The sequence below is a fragment of the Phoenix dactylifera genome, chromosome 13, assembly GCF_009389715.1.
Source record: "Phoenix dactylifera cultivar Barhee BC4 chromosome 13, palm_55x_up_171113_PBpolish2nd_filt_p, whole genome shotgun sequence".
Lineage (NCBI taxonomy): Eukaryota > Viridiplantae > Streptophyta > Magnoliopsida > Arecales > Arecaceae > Phoenix > Phoenix dactylifera.
The window spans coordinates 982,920-999,969 of NC_052404.1; the positions used below are offsets into that span (position 1 = coordinate 982,920).

A 17,050-nucleotide genomic window follows, 5' to 3' on the forward strand; every position below is an offset into this window, starting at 1 on the left:
CAATAGTATCTACTGTAAGGACCGTGCATACGTGTATTTAATCTTACATCGATTATTCGCTGGATAAATATTAGGTACTTATACAGGATCAAAAAACCTAAATAATACCTTCCGACTAGACATTTTAGGTGAGATCCTGAATTATTACAAATGGTATCGGAGTAAATCCGGCCCATAACCTATATGAACTAGGAGGCACTGCAACACAAATCCATTAGGGCTAACCACAAGTCGATCGTGGTATTTGTGACTATATTTGAATGGATTTGAACTCTTAGTCTGACGAGGTCGTCAGGGCTTGAACGGAAGGAGTATGTGAGGATCTATGCGAGCGTATATTTAGTCCCACATCGGTTATTCGCTGGATAAATCTTGGATACTTATACAGAATCAAGGAACCCAAATAATACCTTTCGGCTAGCCATTTTGGATGAGGCCATAAGTTGTTACATCTGCAGTTTATTATAAAAGAAGAAAAAATATTCAAATATATTTTTATCAAAATTACTGAGTAATATATGTTAGATTTAGTTAATAATATTTAATAAAAGCTAACATTTTGAAATGGTACAAAGGGGTCATCGATGCACATAATTTAACTTTTTGTAGACTTTCTTCCATTCCAAAATTGCAATTGATCATCTATTAAACAAACTCATAGATCCGAAATTTTAAGTTTTAACAATAAAGATCTATTTTAAATAATAATAAGAAACTGCTAAAAAAAAAATCATACTTCAATTTTAAAATTTTTAGTGGAGATCTCTCTGTAAGCATAACTTTATTTTACATTATCACGTATTCTTATATATACGTTGCACATGCCTAGTTGTTAGGATCATATTATTTGGAATATTTTGCATAAATATATTTTTAAATTATTCATATCTTTATTGAATTTTTAGTATGAAATTATATCATAAAAGAATTTTGAATATAAAAGAAGAGACCCATCAAGAGCTTTATTAACCATTACATATTTATTTTTAGCCATTCTATAGATCTACTTTTCTATCCTTCCTTAATTTTCCAACAATTTGCTTGCTAATAAAATGCACCAAAAAATATGAAACTATAAAACAAAATTTAAATAAATAAAATATAAGTAAACAACTGTGTTATTGATATAAAAGTATTACTAAAAACTGCAGTCATATCAAGATTTAGATGGCATCTAGATACAGAAGTCATTTTTTCTTGCAAAAAAATAATTATAATTAAAACTTTTTTATGCAAAATTCTTTTTTTCTACCTTGGTTGAGGAGAGTGCTAAAATCTTCACTTCTATTTTGCTTCCTCCGTCTCATCCTGAAAGTTTCAACAAAAAAAAATGTTGAAGAAGATTATTAGCATTAATAAAAAAATAACAAGCAAACCTAATGGAAGCTTTTTTTTTTTTTTTTTTTGGTAGAAACGATAATTTAAACTATTCTAACATGAGTACAACCAGCCAAATCACAAGAAAGCAAAAAATTCAAAGAAGATGGAACATCTGCTACAGATGTCCAAAAAAACTCTCCAAAATGCCGGGCAACGAAGGAGGCGACCTAGTTTATGGCCTTGTTCACCTCCCGAAACACATTGGCAATCTGAAACTCACCCGCCTCCTGAAGCAACCTCCGGGTCTCCCGGATGAGTGGATGATCATCACCGTACCTATCTACAATCCGGATCCAATCGATCACCAAGGAAGAGTTTCCCTCTAGAAACACCTGCTCGGCACAAAAAATCCGCCTCGCATAAGATATACCTGTAACAACCCAGGATCTCATCCAAAATGGCTAGCCGGAAGTTACTATTTGGGTTCCTTGATACTGTATAAATACCCAAGATCTACCCAACGAATAACCGATGTGAGACTAAACACACGCCCGCACGGGTTTTCACATACTCCCCCCGTTCAAGCCCTGATGTTCTCATCAGGCTAAGGGTTCATATCTATTCAAATCTAATCACAAACACCACGATTGGCCCGTGGTCAGCCCCAATGGATCCGTGCTGCAGTATCCCCTAGTCCATATAGGATATGTATACCTTCCGGCTAGCCATTTTGGGTAAAGTCCTGGGTTGTTTCAAATGGTATCAGAGCGGACCCGGCCCATAATCTATGTGGACTAGGGGACACTGCAGCACGGATCCATTGGGACTGACCACGGGCCGATCGTGGTGTTGTGATTAGATTTGAATGGATTTGAACCCTTAGCCTGACGAGGACGTCAGGACTTGAACGGGGGGAGTATGTGAGGACCCGTGCGGGCGTGTGTTTAGTCCCACATCGGTTATTCGCTGGGTAGATCTTGGATATTTATACAGGATCAAGGAACCCAAATAGTAACTTCCGGCTAGCCATTTTGGGTGAGATCCTGTGTTGTTACAATACCCTTCCAAGCTGCTCAAAGTTCTGCCCCAACAACAGTAAGATCTAGCATGCGGCGCCCACCAGCTGCTATCAACCTGTCCAGAGAATATCTGATCATGAAACCCGCACTAACTGGAAGCTATATTTTTTATTTTATATCATCTGATTTGGATTTATTATATATTAAAATATGAGTGAAGAAATTTGTAGCATATCCATCATTGATTGGATTTGTTAAAAATCATAGCTAAAAATATCTTGATAAAAACATCAAAATTTGATGTTATTTTTTTATTCTTAATCCTACCTATTATTATAACAAAATAATAGTTACATACCAAATTCCAATCTTTTATTTGAATATTTATTATGGCTCACCTCTTGAATCATTTATGCATATTGAATTAGTGGACTTGTCTAGAGTCGACAAAGTCCAGCATTCAAACAATAATAAATATCCTTGCATTGATACCATCAATCACCATAGTAAGAGGAGCAATAAAGCTCTGAACCAAAGATGCCTTTTTCTGAAACAATTGATAAAATAGAGAACGGAATCTAGGGAATGTTTCTCATATGTACGTCTTCGATTTAAATATAAATAAGAGAATAATTTAAGAGTATATTTCTCATATTATTATTTTGAATTCATTCCTCCAATAGGCGTTATTGGACACTTGGGCTACGTGGCTGTGGGAAACACTGGGGCTTTGGTGTATGAGAGTGACACTCAATATTGGCGTGTGAAGCACTTATTTTGTTCCAGCGGGAGTCGGGTTCCTTTTGCGTAGGGAGAAGGGCAAGAACGAAGGGCATCAGAGAAAAAATTATAGGATAAACTTCTTATTTTACAATATTTTTTTAGTATACATCTTACAGACGAAATTCATTAGATATAGACTTTTTCTACAAACAAAACCATCATTCATATGATTAAAAAAATTTTTAAAAAAATTATGGTACATACTATATAGCCAAATAATAAGTACTAAATAAATTAGTTATTTAATAAGTCAATATATATATATATATATATATATATATATATATATATATATATATCTAGATAAATCGATGTATCATTTCTACAATATACAATATGATGTTCACTAGTATGTAGTATAGAGTAAAATGATATATATTTAGCAATTTAATATCCAACAACCCAATAATACCTCCTCCCCTGGCCTTGATTCTCTATTAGAGCTCCATGGAAGAAGAAGAAGGAAGAGTAGGGGTTTGGTGGTGTATTGTTTGGCTAACCATAAGGAAAGAGAGGAGAAATAGAAGAGAGAGGAGGTCCACACCTAGGCGCCAAATGGCATGATATTAAATAAGCACAAGGCACACTCAAAAAGCCGACACTTGGCACACTCTAGAGAGAGCTAGACTCCCTTTTAATGGTGTAGTATAATTTTTTTTAGCATAATCAGTATTATATACAATAAGATCTAAGCAATCCATAGTACTTTCTCTCCATTCATATTTTGAGCATTAATCTTGACATGCATTTTGTTACAGGCTTTTAGGTTTTAAGATAAGATTGTTGGAGTAGTTGGATGCTTTTGTTGATTGCGCTTGTGATGCAAACAAGTTTTTGATTTTTCCAGTTTCTTCCTTCTTAATATTCTCTTAAAAATATTTATGTTAAAGAATTCTAATTTTTGAAATTAAAATTTTAATTTTATAAGAAAAGCTTTTTAAAATTATATGATCAAAATTTTCCAGAATATAGCAATGCCAAATACTGCAAATACTTTGAAATATATTTGGAATGATTTACGAACATCTTTAACTTTATGTGTTTTGCCTTTTGCTTTTAATATGATTATATTTTGGACCTCATTGATAGGAGTTATACATTGGTACTTTAATTGTTCCATTGTTGTAAAATTTTTGGACTTACTTCGTATAAGTTTTGTGATACTTTGGTTCTACTCTTTAAGGGTTAAGTACAGTGCTTCTAATCCTTTATAAGGATAAGATGGATATAATCATGTAGATTGCTTAGTCGAAAACTAATTTAAACGATTTTGTAAAATATGGTTATTTAGCAATATGTGATGTCTTGGTAATGAACTTCCTACTTACGTTAAGAGGGATTATTTGGTTGGTGTACCTAGCTTGTTAAAAGTCTTTTGTTAAAAAGTATACTAAAATTTATTGAAAGATATTTTTTGTAAGTTTGTGATAGATAAAATCTAAGAAAAAATAGGCCTTCCACTTTTTGATAAATGTATAGATATAAAGCCCTCATACAACTTCATCTTATCTTGTACCACACCAAAAAATAATAATAAAAATAATAACAACTCTTCGAGTTACCCAAAAGTTGGTAGGGCCAGGGGTGCGTTCGGATGGTTGCGGAAAGCAGAAGCAACAGGGAGAGAGAGACCCAGAAAGCTAATCATCGTGGCCGCGAGCGGGTGGTGATTTGCTGCCTCATTACGAACAGCATATGGCACTGCTGTTTGGTCCAATCACAGCCGTTCGCAGGAGTATGGACGGCAACGATTGGACCAAAAAAACATAGGACATCACGGGCCCACGGGGGGATGACCGGAGTAGGTGACGGGTTGCAACATCATGTCGACATTGTTGGAAAAAATAAACTAAGGACTGTCGAGATCTGAAAGAAATAAAAAAAACACTTGCGTGATTAAGTCCCCGAGTTTCGGGAGGCCGCGATATTTTTGGAGGGCGCGCCGCAGCCACGAGCCAATGCTCTTGAACGGGCCCAACGGCTTGGTATATATATATATTTTTGGTACATAGACGGGCTCACACGACGGGTATGAATATGGCTAATGGTGAATGGGTCCAACGCCTTAGTATTTTTAACGTGGAATGGTGAACAGGAGAACAAACTTTATACGCAATAGACCACACATATGCTTTTTTTTATTTTTCTGAAAATAAAAGCACGTCTCGGCCTCGTGGTCACGCCTAACAGACACGAGACTATGAGTGGAAGAATGATTTATCTTTTTTTAACGATATTAATTATTAGATCGTATATTGCACAATTCTCAAAGTATTTTGAACTTTTTTCTCAAGATCTCGAAATAATGTTATTTGATCTAATGGTTGACATCACAAAAGTAGGTGAATCATTCTTTCGTATGAAAAATGCAACTTCAACCAAAATAATCGGTGTTCTTGAAAAAATATTTTTGTTTAATTTTTAGTAGACAAAAAAAATGTTTAGTAAAGAAAACTACTATAAATCATCAACCATATCGCTAACCAGATCACCAATTTTAAACGAAAGTAACTAACCATCCAGGACGTGATTGACACTACCTACTTGTCCGTATCAATCTTTGGTCGCCACATAGGGTTGATAGATTGAGTAGTGATGGGTGGGTGATTTTAGCAACATTTTTAAGTATTTAGCTTACTTAGCAACATTTTTAAGTATTCAATTTGCTTTATGATGAAAAAAGAGTTATATTCCCCATTGGAGAGAGGTTTTGATTTGAGATGAATAAATATTTTCTTTTAAAAATATTTTTATTTAATTTTTAATAGATAGTACATGTTAAGTAAAAAAATGCTAAAGATCATCCATCATACCGTTGATCTTGTATGAAGGTGATTGCAGTACTACAACAATCTTTGGCTACCATATGAGATTGATGAATTGATCGGTGACATGGGTGATCAATAAAAATATTTATAAGAAAAAAATAGGTTGGAGGAGTAATGTTTTTCTCTTATTTTATATTTTTTATAAAAAATTGTGATAAAAAAAATTCCTGTGCCATTTAAAGTATAAAAGAGATTGAGAACTAACAATTATTTTAAGTACTAGTTTGGGAGAGCATATGCCACATGTACCTCTTACAAATTATTGAAGAATGGTACACAACTTAGAAATTGGTCATAAAACGCTTATATAGTTACTAAATCATGACATGCAATCTAGAAAGACATGTCCACATAGCGTTGCCAATCTTATGAATGCACTATATAGAGAAGGGGGGGGGGGGGGGGGGGGGAGAGAGAGAGAGATAAAGGGATGGACTTGGCTATACTTGTGGATCTCTACAAAGATTTAGTTACACATCAATGATCTGAGTTATTGATGTGACCTACTATTTCTAAACTACTTATCCACCAAAAATTATATAATTTGGAGATCTCTGGCCTATACATCAAGTGATCAAAAAATATATATCATATTATTTAGATTGTTCAATTTTTTTAACCACTTAATGCTTAAGTTAAGCATCTCTTAATTATATAATGTTCGGTATGTAAGCAATTTATAGGTAGTAGATCATATTCAATAGCTCGGACGTCGATATAGAACCCTATCATTCAATCTAGGCTTGACCAATTCTGAGTAGAGATCTACTCGAGTGTAATCAAATCTAGCTCTCTCTTTATATATATATATATACAACCCTATCTTCTATTTTATACCCTCCTTCTCTCTCCCTACAGCCTAGGTCAAAGCCTAGGCTGTTGATGGATCAAGCCTGGTGCTTGTGGAACCAAATACTGAGCAATGGGATTTAGAAGGGGGAAATCGAATCCTTGCCCCTTCCTAATGGAACGTGCTCTTACCATCCAAACTAATATATGTACATAGATAGGGGGAGATTGTTAAGTAGTTGGGAATGATGCACACAATAGTTTCAAACTTCGGCATATGAGAAAAGAGAGCCCTAAAAACAGAGTGTTGTCCCACGAGATGAAAGAAATTTTAGAAGGCTAAAAGCCTATTTGGAAAATCCAATAAGATTGGTCTGGATTGTCTATGAAAATAGAACCTGTCAACTTACTCAGCCTCTTGTTTTCTCAAGCCCGTTCTACTACTAACCTAAATTCTATCTATCGGCTTGTTAGACTGCAGGATTAAAAAAAAAAGAGAGATTTTTTTTTCTCACATGATTTGAGATAAAGAGGGATTGAGTTTATATCCTTGATCCAACGAAAAATCCAACTCAATACTGCTGAATTTTCTAAACAAACCCTAAATATTAATATATTCACTATTTTATAAAAAAAATAAAAACAGAAGCTAACAGTCTTGTACGGATACCATGACACCTCAAGGAAGCAAAACACATGCAAGCAGGCATGCAAACACAGAGGGCTGAAGCAGGAAATGAAACAACAGCTGCAATTAATTCATATATCCACACGAAAAACTTGGTATAAATCCATCGATCATCATTTATATTGAAATCTTACTCATGAACTCCGCAGATACAAACTTCGAATGCAAATCTTGAGCACTCCAAATAAAATTGACTTAATGGCTGATTCAACATATATTGAACAAATTCAACAATTCAAACTGATTATCTACAAAGCACAACCATAATCATCAAGCCTTATCTCTACTTTTTGGAGTCAATTTTATGCATCATAATTCATCAACCATTCCTATCGACATCAAAAGAAACTTGATGCAGCAAAAATCATGGCATTTTTAGCAAGGAACAAGAAACATTAAAAACAATAAAGGTTGAATCAGTTGGATAGGATAGGCTCCTTCAATCTTCTCATCATATGATAGATGTAACATGAAAAATCACCAAACTTCAATCTTGACCACCATCAAAGCATAGAAACAAATGAGGAGAAAGCCTTTAGCCATGACCATAAATCTATCTGGCCAAACAATGCTGCCTTCAAGAAATCAGAGAGCACGGCACCAAAAGAAAAGGGGAAAGAGAAAAACACCAGTATCTGCATCAAAAATTCAAAAAGTTTACATCCCAGGGCTCCTCAAAATTTCATTCTGTAGGGAAACAGGTTTTAATCCTCAATAAAAAGCATCATTTCTTAGATAGTTTACATGGAGAAAACAATGGCATGCGCTTGCGTCCATATAATACCTGGTACAAAATCACCATTGCTATATAATGGACAACCTAGAGAATAGCCCTTCATTGCCTTGTAGCTATTCTCACACAAGCACCGACAACAACATACAATCAATAAGATTCTAATTAAATGGTAGTTCACGACTTCTAACTGATACAGAATATATATATACACACCTTGCATGAAAGATTGTTTCTTGGAGCCTGCACATCAATTTATAGATAGATAAGTAGATAGAATGGATGCCATTCACCTTGTAGGGGCAGATATCATAGATGACCATATCAGCTACCTAGAATCCATAGTCAGTCTTGAAGACATTCTTCAGAAGATTAAAACCAGGTGGCAAATCATATGACAAAGTCGTCGCAGAATGCTGCTAACTACATGAAAGATGTTTCTTGTAGCCAACACATCAATATTCAAAACAGGGACACATCATGCGTCCATGTCGATTTGCACTCAAAATCAATGCTTAAGCGTCAAAAGCCACTTGTTAGAGATAAACTATAGCAGAGTACTTAGCCTTTTCCAGTTGACTGTAGACATATTCTTATTACTATCAAAAAACTCTTCTATCACATAATCCACATGAAATCAAACACCTATAAGATGATCAAGACAAATATGTTTTAACTCATCTCCATGAAACACACTGTTAATCCTAACCTGACATGGTATATAGCACCAAGATATGAAATCCAAAAGCATAAGCCTCAAGCTATTCAATTGATGTCCTGTACTGGAGGAGGCTTCTTAGGGCTTAAGATAAAGCTTAACTCATAAATTGCAGGAAAATCCAATTCAGATTTAAGTTTTATTTAAAACTGAATTATGAGAGTTGGAATTTCAACAAAATTGATAGTGAATGTGGTGGCAAACCTACAGCATATGAAACCAATTTATCAGTTAGTAAATGGAAGGGTTTAAAGTTTTTTTAGGACAGAATTTAATGCCTTGCTATCCGTTCAAATTGAAGTCTGAATTCTCAAAGGAAATAGGACTTTATTGACTGGAATTCAACTTAAGGTTTAGGACTTAGTATTTGACTGGTGGACTAAAATTTAAATTACAGAAACAGAGGATTTGAATGAGCTGTCGAACAACTGATTTCTGCAACATGAATTATAGCTTAAAGGAAGCTAGTTAGAGATCGATAAACCTAAGCATGAGCATCAATACTTGGACTTGAAAAACAGGGGAATCAGATTTGGGAGTAGAAAAAATGAATATAAAAAATTAAAGCACAAACTGTTGATAAAAGAGTAAAGGCAAGAGAAAAGATAATAGCTAGCAGCTTCGCACCACTAAGAAACCAATCCTCATACCTAGCGGTTGAAGGTCTCACACCTCTACTAAGAGAACAAGGCGTCCTTTGAATATTATCCTTAGACAACCATCCTACTGACTTACAAAAAAAACCCTGAGACCCCCATTTTTGAACAAAAGAAATTTTTACAATTTTTTTACTCCCAATACTAAACAAACAAGGCATGATTATCATTCATAATACCACCACCGAACTAGGACCATCAAACTGTCAAATAAGATCTAAGATCCTTTTATCTTAACCCTTGATTTAAAATAGCCTAGAAGGGCATCCTAATACATGAGGCTCCTACTACTACAGGGTTTGGAGAGGGTCAGATATATGCAACCTCGCCTCCGCATGCAGAAAGATTGCTTCCATGCTTTGAATCCAAAACACCCAGGTCATGATGGAGAAACCTTAGCCCTCATTTAAAATAAAATGCTAAAGGGTAAAAAGAACCAGTTAACAAAAAGAAAAATACAGCTAATTGACAACTAACATAAAATCTAAGAGAAATTCTTAACTTTTGAAAACTCAGTTTTGATTTCCACTAGCCTTGTGGAGTATCATTTTTTGCAGTATGAAACTCACTCCAAATTCTGGAGTTTCAATCAATAAAATCAAGAAATTTCAAAAGAAAAATGAAAAAAATAAGGAAAAAAAATAAGATAGGATATGTTATTCCACTATATTAGAGTACTTTGTGTTACATAGAGATTCTTTATGTTTAATTATAACAATTTAAGGCTAAAGTTAATATTATACATAAGTGAAAATCATCGACTAATGTATGATTTAATTCTTGAATTTCAATTGGTTGAAAATTCATTATGTATGCACTTATGAAACTTTTTATGCCTAGTGCAAATATTTTTCTTCATGCTTTTGTAGAAGTTACAAAAATATGGAATTTAGGGACATGTTTCATATTTTTGTGGTTACATGTTATATAATCAAATGTGTGTAGTTATAGAACTTTATTTTATATATAAAAGGATGTAATACCTGTGAAATGCATTGTGTTTAGTTGTTCATGTTGGTCTTTATAGGGTATTATAAAGAAGGGGTTTTTGGAGAATTCAGCCTGTTATGGATCATGTTTATTATCTGTACCCCCTTTTAATTCAATGAAGAGAAAGAAAAAGCATTGCAAATTGATATTACATTGACTTATGTAAATAAAGAAATGACCCCAATATGACACAAACATCAAAAGAAAACCTTTTTTAAAAAAATATATATACTTTTGGCTTAGGTCAGTTTCAGCCAAAACAAGAGTTCATTTCAGTTCAATCTTGGCCAAAACAGATCAATTTCAGCAGAATTAAAACCTTGCATCATGGGTCACTGCACAGCCAAGCATCTACATAATCAACTGACTTAACCGAAAAAATACATGCTAATGAATCTATATGCTATGATAGATGGATATTTCACTGTGCATTTCAAAAGGATGATAAATGCTTGTCAGTCTTAACATCCTATTTTAGTTCAATTCAACCTTTTTTTTGCAACAACAATTGTTAATCAATCCATCATTGAGCTCTCAAAAAAAATATATGACAAAAAAATAAGAGTCGTCCACGTGTTAACAGAAAAGAGTAAACAAAGGCATGCCCTCTAGCATACGTATGCAGAGCCAGATCTTGCTTATCAGCTTCACTTTGCAGGTTGCGTCAACATCTTCTAAAAACACCGATTGTCACTACAAACTGGACCCCCTCCTTACAGTCAGAGATTACATCATAGACTATTTCATCAGTTAATTGAAGCCTAGCTATGATTTGATCAAATAAAAGATACTTCACCAGGAATAAAGGAATAACCTAAGTACATGGAATCTTTGGGCATACCATGACTCTGAACATTAAAATAATAGAAATTAACTTATTCATTTCACTGCAGCATCTTAGTAACGCAATAAACTTGACAATAGCATATTGAGTCTCATGTTGTTGGTAGCAAATCAAGAGGTTTTTAAAACACAAGATCCTAAAATAAGAAATCATTCGAGTTTTATCTTCTCATAAATGGAAACTGAATCCAACTTTATTCCCTTCAGTCTGTGTGAATGGGATGGTCAAGTTTTCCAAAGCCACAACAAGGATATTAGACATCACCATGGTATATTCAATAAGTTGACGCAAGATACACATGAAGGTTTGCATGCAAATATAAGACATAATTATAAATAGTAAAATACATTTTCTTGTACAAGAACTGGATAGGTGAAGAGACATTCTTATGTGGCTCGGAAGGATGTTCATAACTACATCCAATAACAGACCTATAAGAAAGTCTAATTATGGGGACAACTCTTACCCCACACCAGCAGATATTTGAGGACAATCAACCTTAAAAAGAAGCTGGCAAGAATATATCTGTTCGTCGGAGGGATTATTTTGATCACTGACATTTATTATTACAAAAAACCTATTGATATTGCAATAAATAATATGAACCTTTCTTTTGTTCCAAAGTCTCTTGCTGAACCATTCCATGTACATGACCATTGATAAGCAGGTTTCTTTTCTACTCTTCAAGGGTGTAAACCAAAACACAGGACCCACGACATTGGTAGATGCAGGCCAGAAAGGTATGTAACTTGTTCACCACTATCATCAGTCAAACCTTCTCCACTAAAATGACTCTCTAGATCATCACTCTAAATCAAGAACACTCCATTGAAAATGAAGCAAACTGAGACCGGTAATGATGAAGGCCCATTTGACAGCACCCAGTCCCCATCAAAGAAATTTTAGGCAAGAGAGGAACCGACCACAAAACATATAAGGTCGGTCAATTCACAGGGCAAGGAGTGCATATGCATGAATCCACTCACTAACACACGCATGTATATTAAGAAAGGAACAATCCTATCTCCTTAATCTTAAACACTCTCCACTGAAATGTGTTACAAGCATTACTGGTAAATTTAATACCTTACCAATAATAGATATCATGCAACAATGAAAAATTTGGATCCTAGAGTATGATAACCAAAAAAACGATGCAAATTTAGCACACCTAATGCATTCAGTGTCTGCTTAACAGGAATCATTGATCCAACTTCATCTGGTTCATGCTTGAGGCAGTGACCTGATGTTTTCCAGGTTTACATGTGCATCAATTTCCAATTAAACAAACTTACTACAGCAGACAACATTAATCTCGAACATAAGAAATTGACAAAATAAGGCTGAATCAATTAGAGGGGAGAAGGCTTTCTTGATCATGTAATTTCATTGCTACCGAAAACGTAAAATCAACAGAACACCAAGTTTGCATTACGAAGAGAAGATAGAAAAGGATGCAAAGAAGGAAACTCCCATCATAACCTTAAATCAATCTGATAAAGATGCTACCTCAATTGTAAAAGAATAATGCGAATAAATGCTCCTTGGGTACCAGCATAGAAGATTAAAAACTAAATCTAGCTAGCTCAAAAACATTTTTATTCCACAAAAAGACTATAGAAAATACTCAAAACATGAGAGGAAACATCTTATTTCAGCTAGTTATATAAGTCGTATGGAGACAAAAACGGTCTTTTTACCAAAACAACACCATGAAACGAATTTACCATTGTGAATAAGCATGCAGGAGATGCCCCAATGAATAGATTTCATAAACCTTCCACGTAAACCATCACGAGCCTTCCTTATTTGATATTGCAGAGGTCCATAAGCAACACTAGTTCACACAAAGCTGCTCTACAGTAAACTTCAAGATTAAATGTCTCCACAAGATTATAAAATGCAATATATATACCAGATAGAAGTTTATAGCTGAGAAAGAGTGACGATTGCCCAGTTTGTTTTACTGGCTCAATAGCCAATAAAGATTTGCTTCTCAGTTCCCAAAAGATATGCCTACTTACTGTGATAGGATTTCAAATCCCTTCAATCTAAACCATGTCACAAAGCCTTCCTTATTTGATAAATACTCTTGCATACGTTCTACTCTTATAAATTTCCATAAGCAACAGTAGTTCACAACAAGGTTGCTCTATAGTAAAATAAAAGACTAAATGTGCCTCCACATGATTACACAATGAAACAAATACTAGATAGAAGTTCAAAACTGAAAATGAGTGACGATTGACCAGTTTGTTTTACTGGCTCAATGATGTAAAAAGATCTGTTTATAACTTCCCAAAGATGCAACTGCTTACTTGTTTCATATACTAAACAATCATAAGCATTTTTAAAACTGACAAAAGTGGGACTCAAGCACCCCAGAAAATCAATATTACCTGCTTAATTCAACAGCGAAATGATGCTTCAAAGCATCAAAGTTATGTTCTTCAGACAAGTAATAAAAGGTCTGAGAAAGATGTCACGTGCTGGCTATTAACAATGACAACAAATTTCCAAAAACAAGTTGCTCTGCGTCACAAATCATGAATAACAGAAGTTGGTGCAAAATTAGCTTGTGGCAAAAGTGGAGAAAATATCAATAAGGTGGATAGCTAAAAAGCAAATCCCCAAAATCGAACTTAGCCTGCTATTGCCATCATCGGCTGCTTAGACAAATTAATTTCTAATTAGAAGAGAAATCTTTTCATTTTTTTGGCCTTCAAATCCATGTTAACACATAATGCAAATCAAACAAGAACCAGAACTTTGTCCAAGAAGCACGCCATGTTAATCTGATTAACAATGAGCACATGACAGTAATGGACCAAATTAGAAAACAAATGAGCACACCATGTTAATCTGATTAACAATGAGCACAGCATGTCTAAGAAGCACACCATGTTAATCTGATTAACAGTGAGCACATCGCAGTAATGGACCAAATTAGAAAACAAATATGCTAGTGAATCTGTATTCTACTACAACTGGACCTTTAGCCCTTTCGGTACTGATTACACATCCCCAAATGGATAGAAAATGAATAGATTCAAATATCGAGTCATCTACAATTTCTTTTGGCTACATAGAGGCACGGTGTATCATAAATCACAGTCATACATTATCAATCTTGATACTGCATACTGATCAGTTGCTCTAGTTATAGGGCTTTGATAATTTCCAGCCAATTCGTAATTGTCATCAATAACAGGTCACCTTCTTAATTTGTAAATACTACAGCAGCCACATTACACTCCGGGCCCTGGCAAGAACAAAAGAGATGTCACAATAATCTTCTGTTTTATAAAGGAAATATCTAATTAGACCAATTTTCCATGCATTATGGATGCATGAATTAATAAAAATTACAGGTATTCTCTAGGTCAAATGGCAAATCTTCACAGCCAGTCACTAAAATACCTGACGAAGGATCGCCGAACCGACCTAAAACCCAAATTGGCACCAAATGCAGGCGGTTCGGGTTATAAAACTTCCCCCATCCCCTCCCCCAGTGGATTCTCTTTCTTACTCACTGCCCTAGCTTGCTCACCTGCGCTCTCTCTCTCCTCTTCGATGCCGACCGACACTATTCAAGGGTTCTGATTGCACCCCTGACAAGATAAGCCCCCTTCCCTCTCTTTCTCTTACTCTCCCCCTTCTTTCCCTCTCCTCCCACTGTAAACCCTCCCTCACCCTCCCTCCCTCTTCTTTCCTCTTGCCTTCTCCCTTCCACCCTCTCCATAGGCCCCTTTCTCTCTCTCCCTCTCTCTCCTCCTTCCTTCTCTCTCTCTCTCTTCCCCCCTCTCCACGGGACTCTCTCCTCCCTCTCCCTAGTTCTCTATGCATCAAATAGTTAAGGAATATATCAGTACCATATTGAATCAATTGCCGACCAGTACAACCCCCGATAATGGTCCAGCAAACCTTGTACCTAACCCAATCATTTAAAGCTAGAAGCCCATATTGGAAAGAAATAACTCAAGAAGCAACTGAAACTCTTCCAAATTGGCATTCATCTTATGAAGATCTAAAGAACCTCACTTACTGTCACTTCATATACAGACAAGGATTATTGTTTCATTCTATACAGCATCTAGCAGCACTCAATGTAATAAATTACTGCCAACCATAAACTGATAGCTTTCTAAAGCAACTACAGCAAATGTTAAGCAGCAGATCAGCCAACAAGATATGGATCAATCACCCAAACAAAAACAAAGCGATCAGGTACAGCATCTGTTTAGACAACATGACTTGCTGCTCCAAAAAAACAGCATCTGCAAACCCTCAAGTAGAACAAGATAGACAACTCATTCTCTTTGCACTGAGAACCAACTCTCAAAAATCAAAAGCTTTAAACATTAACCAAGTAGTCATAAATAAGAAAGAATCACAATAAAATCTGAGTCCACCACCATCATTAGTTATCCAGCATACAACTATCAAGGCAAATATTTATTGAGGAATATCAAGTTGCTACCTCTGCAGGTAAGCCACACAGAACAGCAGGCAACCTGATCAACCATCTAATATTAGATACCCAATCTGAGGGCAAAACACCAGAAGATGGCATCAGTTTCTTTATAATCTGGAAGCGGAAAACCCACCAAGCATGAATTAATAGTCACAGTGCAGACAGCCTCAAAAACAATTGGATAGATCAATCACACTAGCATGTAACATCCACCAAAAGCTTCAAGCTTTAACATCCCAATACGTCTCAACAAGAAGTGGAATAGATCAAGAAGCCTTCTCATCACCAAACATCTATACAAAGAAAAACAAAAACAAAAAAAATCAACAACTTAAGATTGTAAATCTTAAGTTGACTTTCTTCCAGGAATCCAAAATCAAAAGCAAGGGGAAAAAAAAAGCTTGAGTCAAGCCCCAAGAATTTACTTGAAAAAAAAGACGAGTATCCTGATTGTATTCAAAATCCAGATTTATTGACACGATCCGCCCTCATTACATCAAAACACCACCACTTTCCTAACAAGCACCCTAAGATATACTAACAATCGCCCTACTTCAAGCATTTATAACAAGATACCTTGATAACAACAAAAGAAGGATCTAAAACTCCTGCGAGGCGGAGCCGACCTCTCCCTTTCCTTTACCCTGCTTCTTAGGCAACAGAGTCTGATGGATATTGGGAAGAACGCCACCATTTGCAATCGTGACAGCCCCCAAGAGCTTGCTCAACTCCTCATCATTCCTCACCGCGAGCTGTATATGCCTCGGCACGATCCTGTTCTTCTTGTTGTCCCTTGCCGCGTTCCCAGCCAGCTCCAGAACCTAAACACGCACCAAATCACATCAGAAAAGAGCACAGAAGAAGAAGATCGAAAAACGCTAAATCTAACCCTAACACTAGCGGCCCTGTTCACCGACTTCAGCAGCGAGGTACACGAGGACGGCAGAGAGGTACACGGGGGCGCCAGCGCCGACGCGCTCGGCGTACTTGCCGGCCTTGAGGAAGCGGGCGATACGGCCAACAGGAAACTGGAGACCGGCCTTCTGAGACCGGGAGACAGACTTGGAGGACTTCGGCTTCCCCCTTCCGCCCTTCGTCGAAGCCGTGGAACTCATCGCGCCAACGAAACCCTAGCCCTAGAAAACGCCGACGATGGGAGGAGAGCTTTTTCGGAAACAGGGGAAGGAGTCGGGCTTTGTTATATACAG

At 35.9% G+C, this 17,050-nt stretch overlaps 1 protein-coding gene across 1 annotated transcript; it reads right to left on the reverse strand.

Moving 5' to 3' along the window:
- Nucleotides 1-16,232: 16,232 nt before the first annotated feature.
- On the reverse strand, nt 16,233-17,050 carry LOC103697247 (histone H2AX). The gene is made up of 2 exons (XM_008779069.3): nt 16,760-17,050; nt 16,233-16,663 (listed from the first exon to the last, which is right to left on the reverse strand). Exons 1-2 carry the CDS (start codon nt 16,955-16,957, stop codon nt 16,442-16,444), a joined length of 420 nt encoding a protein of 139 aa, XP_008777291.2. The 5' UTR covers nt 16,958-17,050; the 3' UTR covers nt 16,233-16,441.

Excerpts from the sequence above, each read along its gene's own strand:
- LOC103697247 (XM_008779069.3), bottom strand. The coding sequence starts at position 16,957 with ATGAGTTCCACGGCTTCGACGAAGGGCGGAAGGGGGAAGCCGAAGTCC. Across the intron at positions 16,664-16,759 it reads TCGTGTACCTCGCTGCTGAA|GTTCTGGAGCTGGCTGGGAA; the intron begins GTCGGTGAACAG and ends GTGCGTGTTTAG.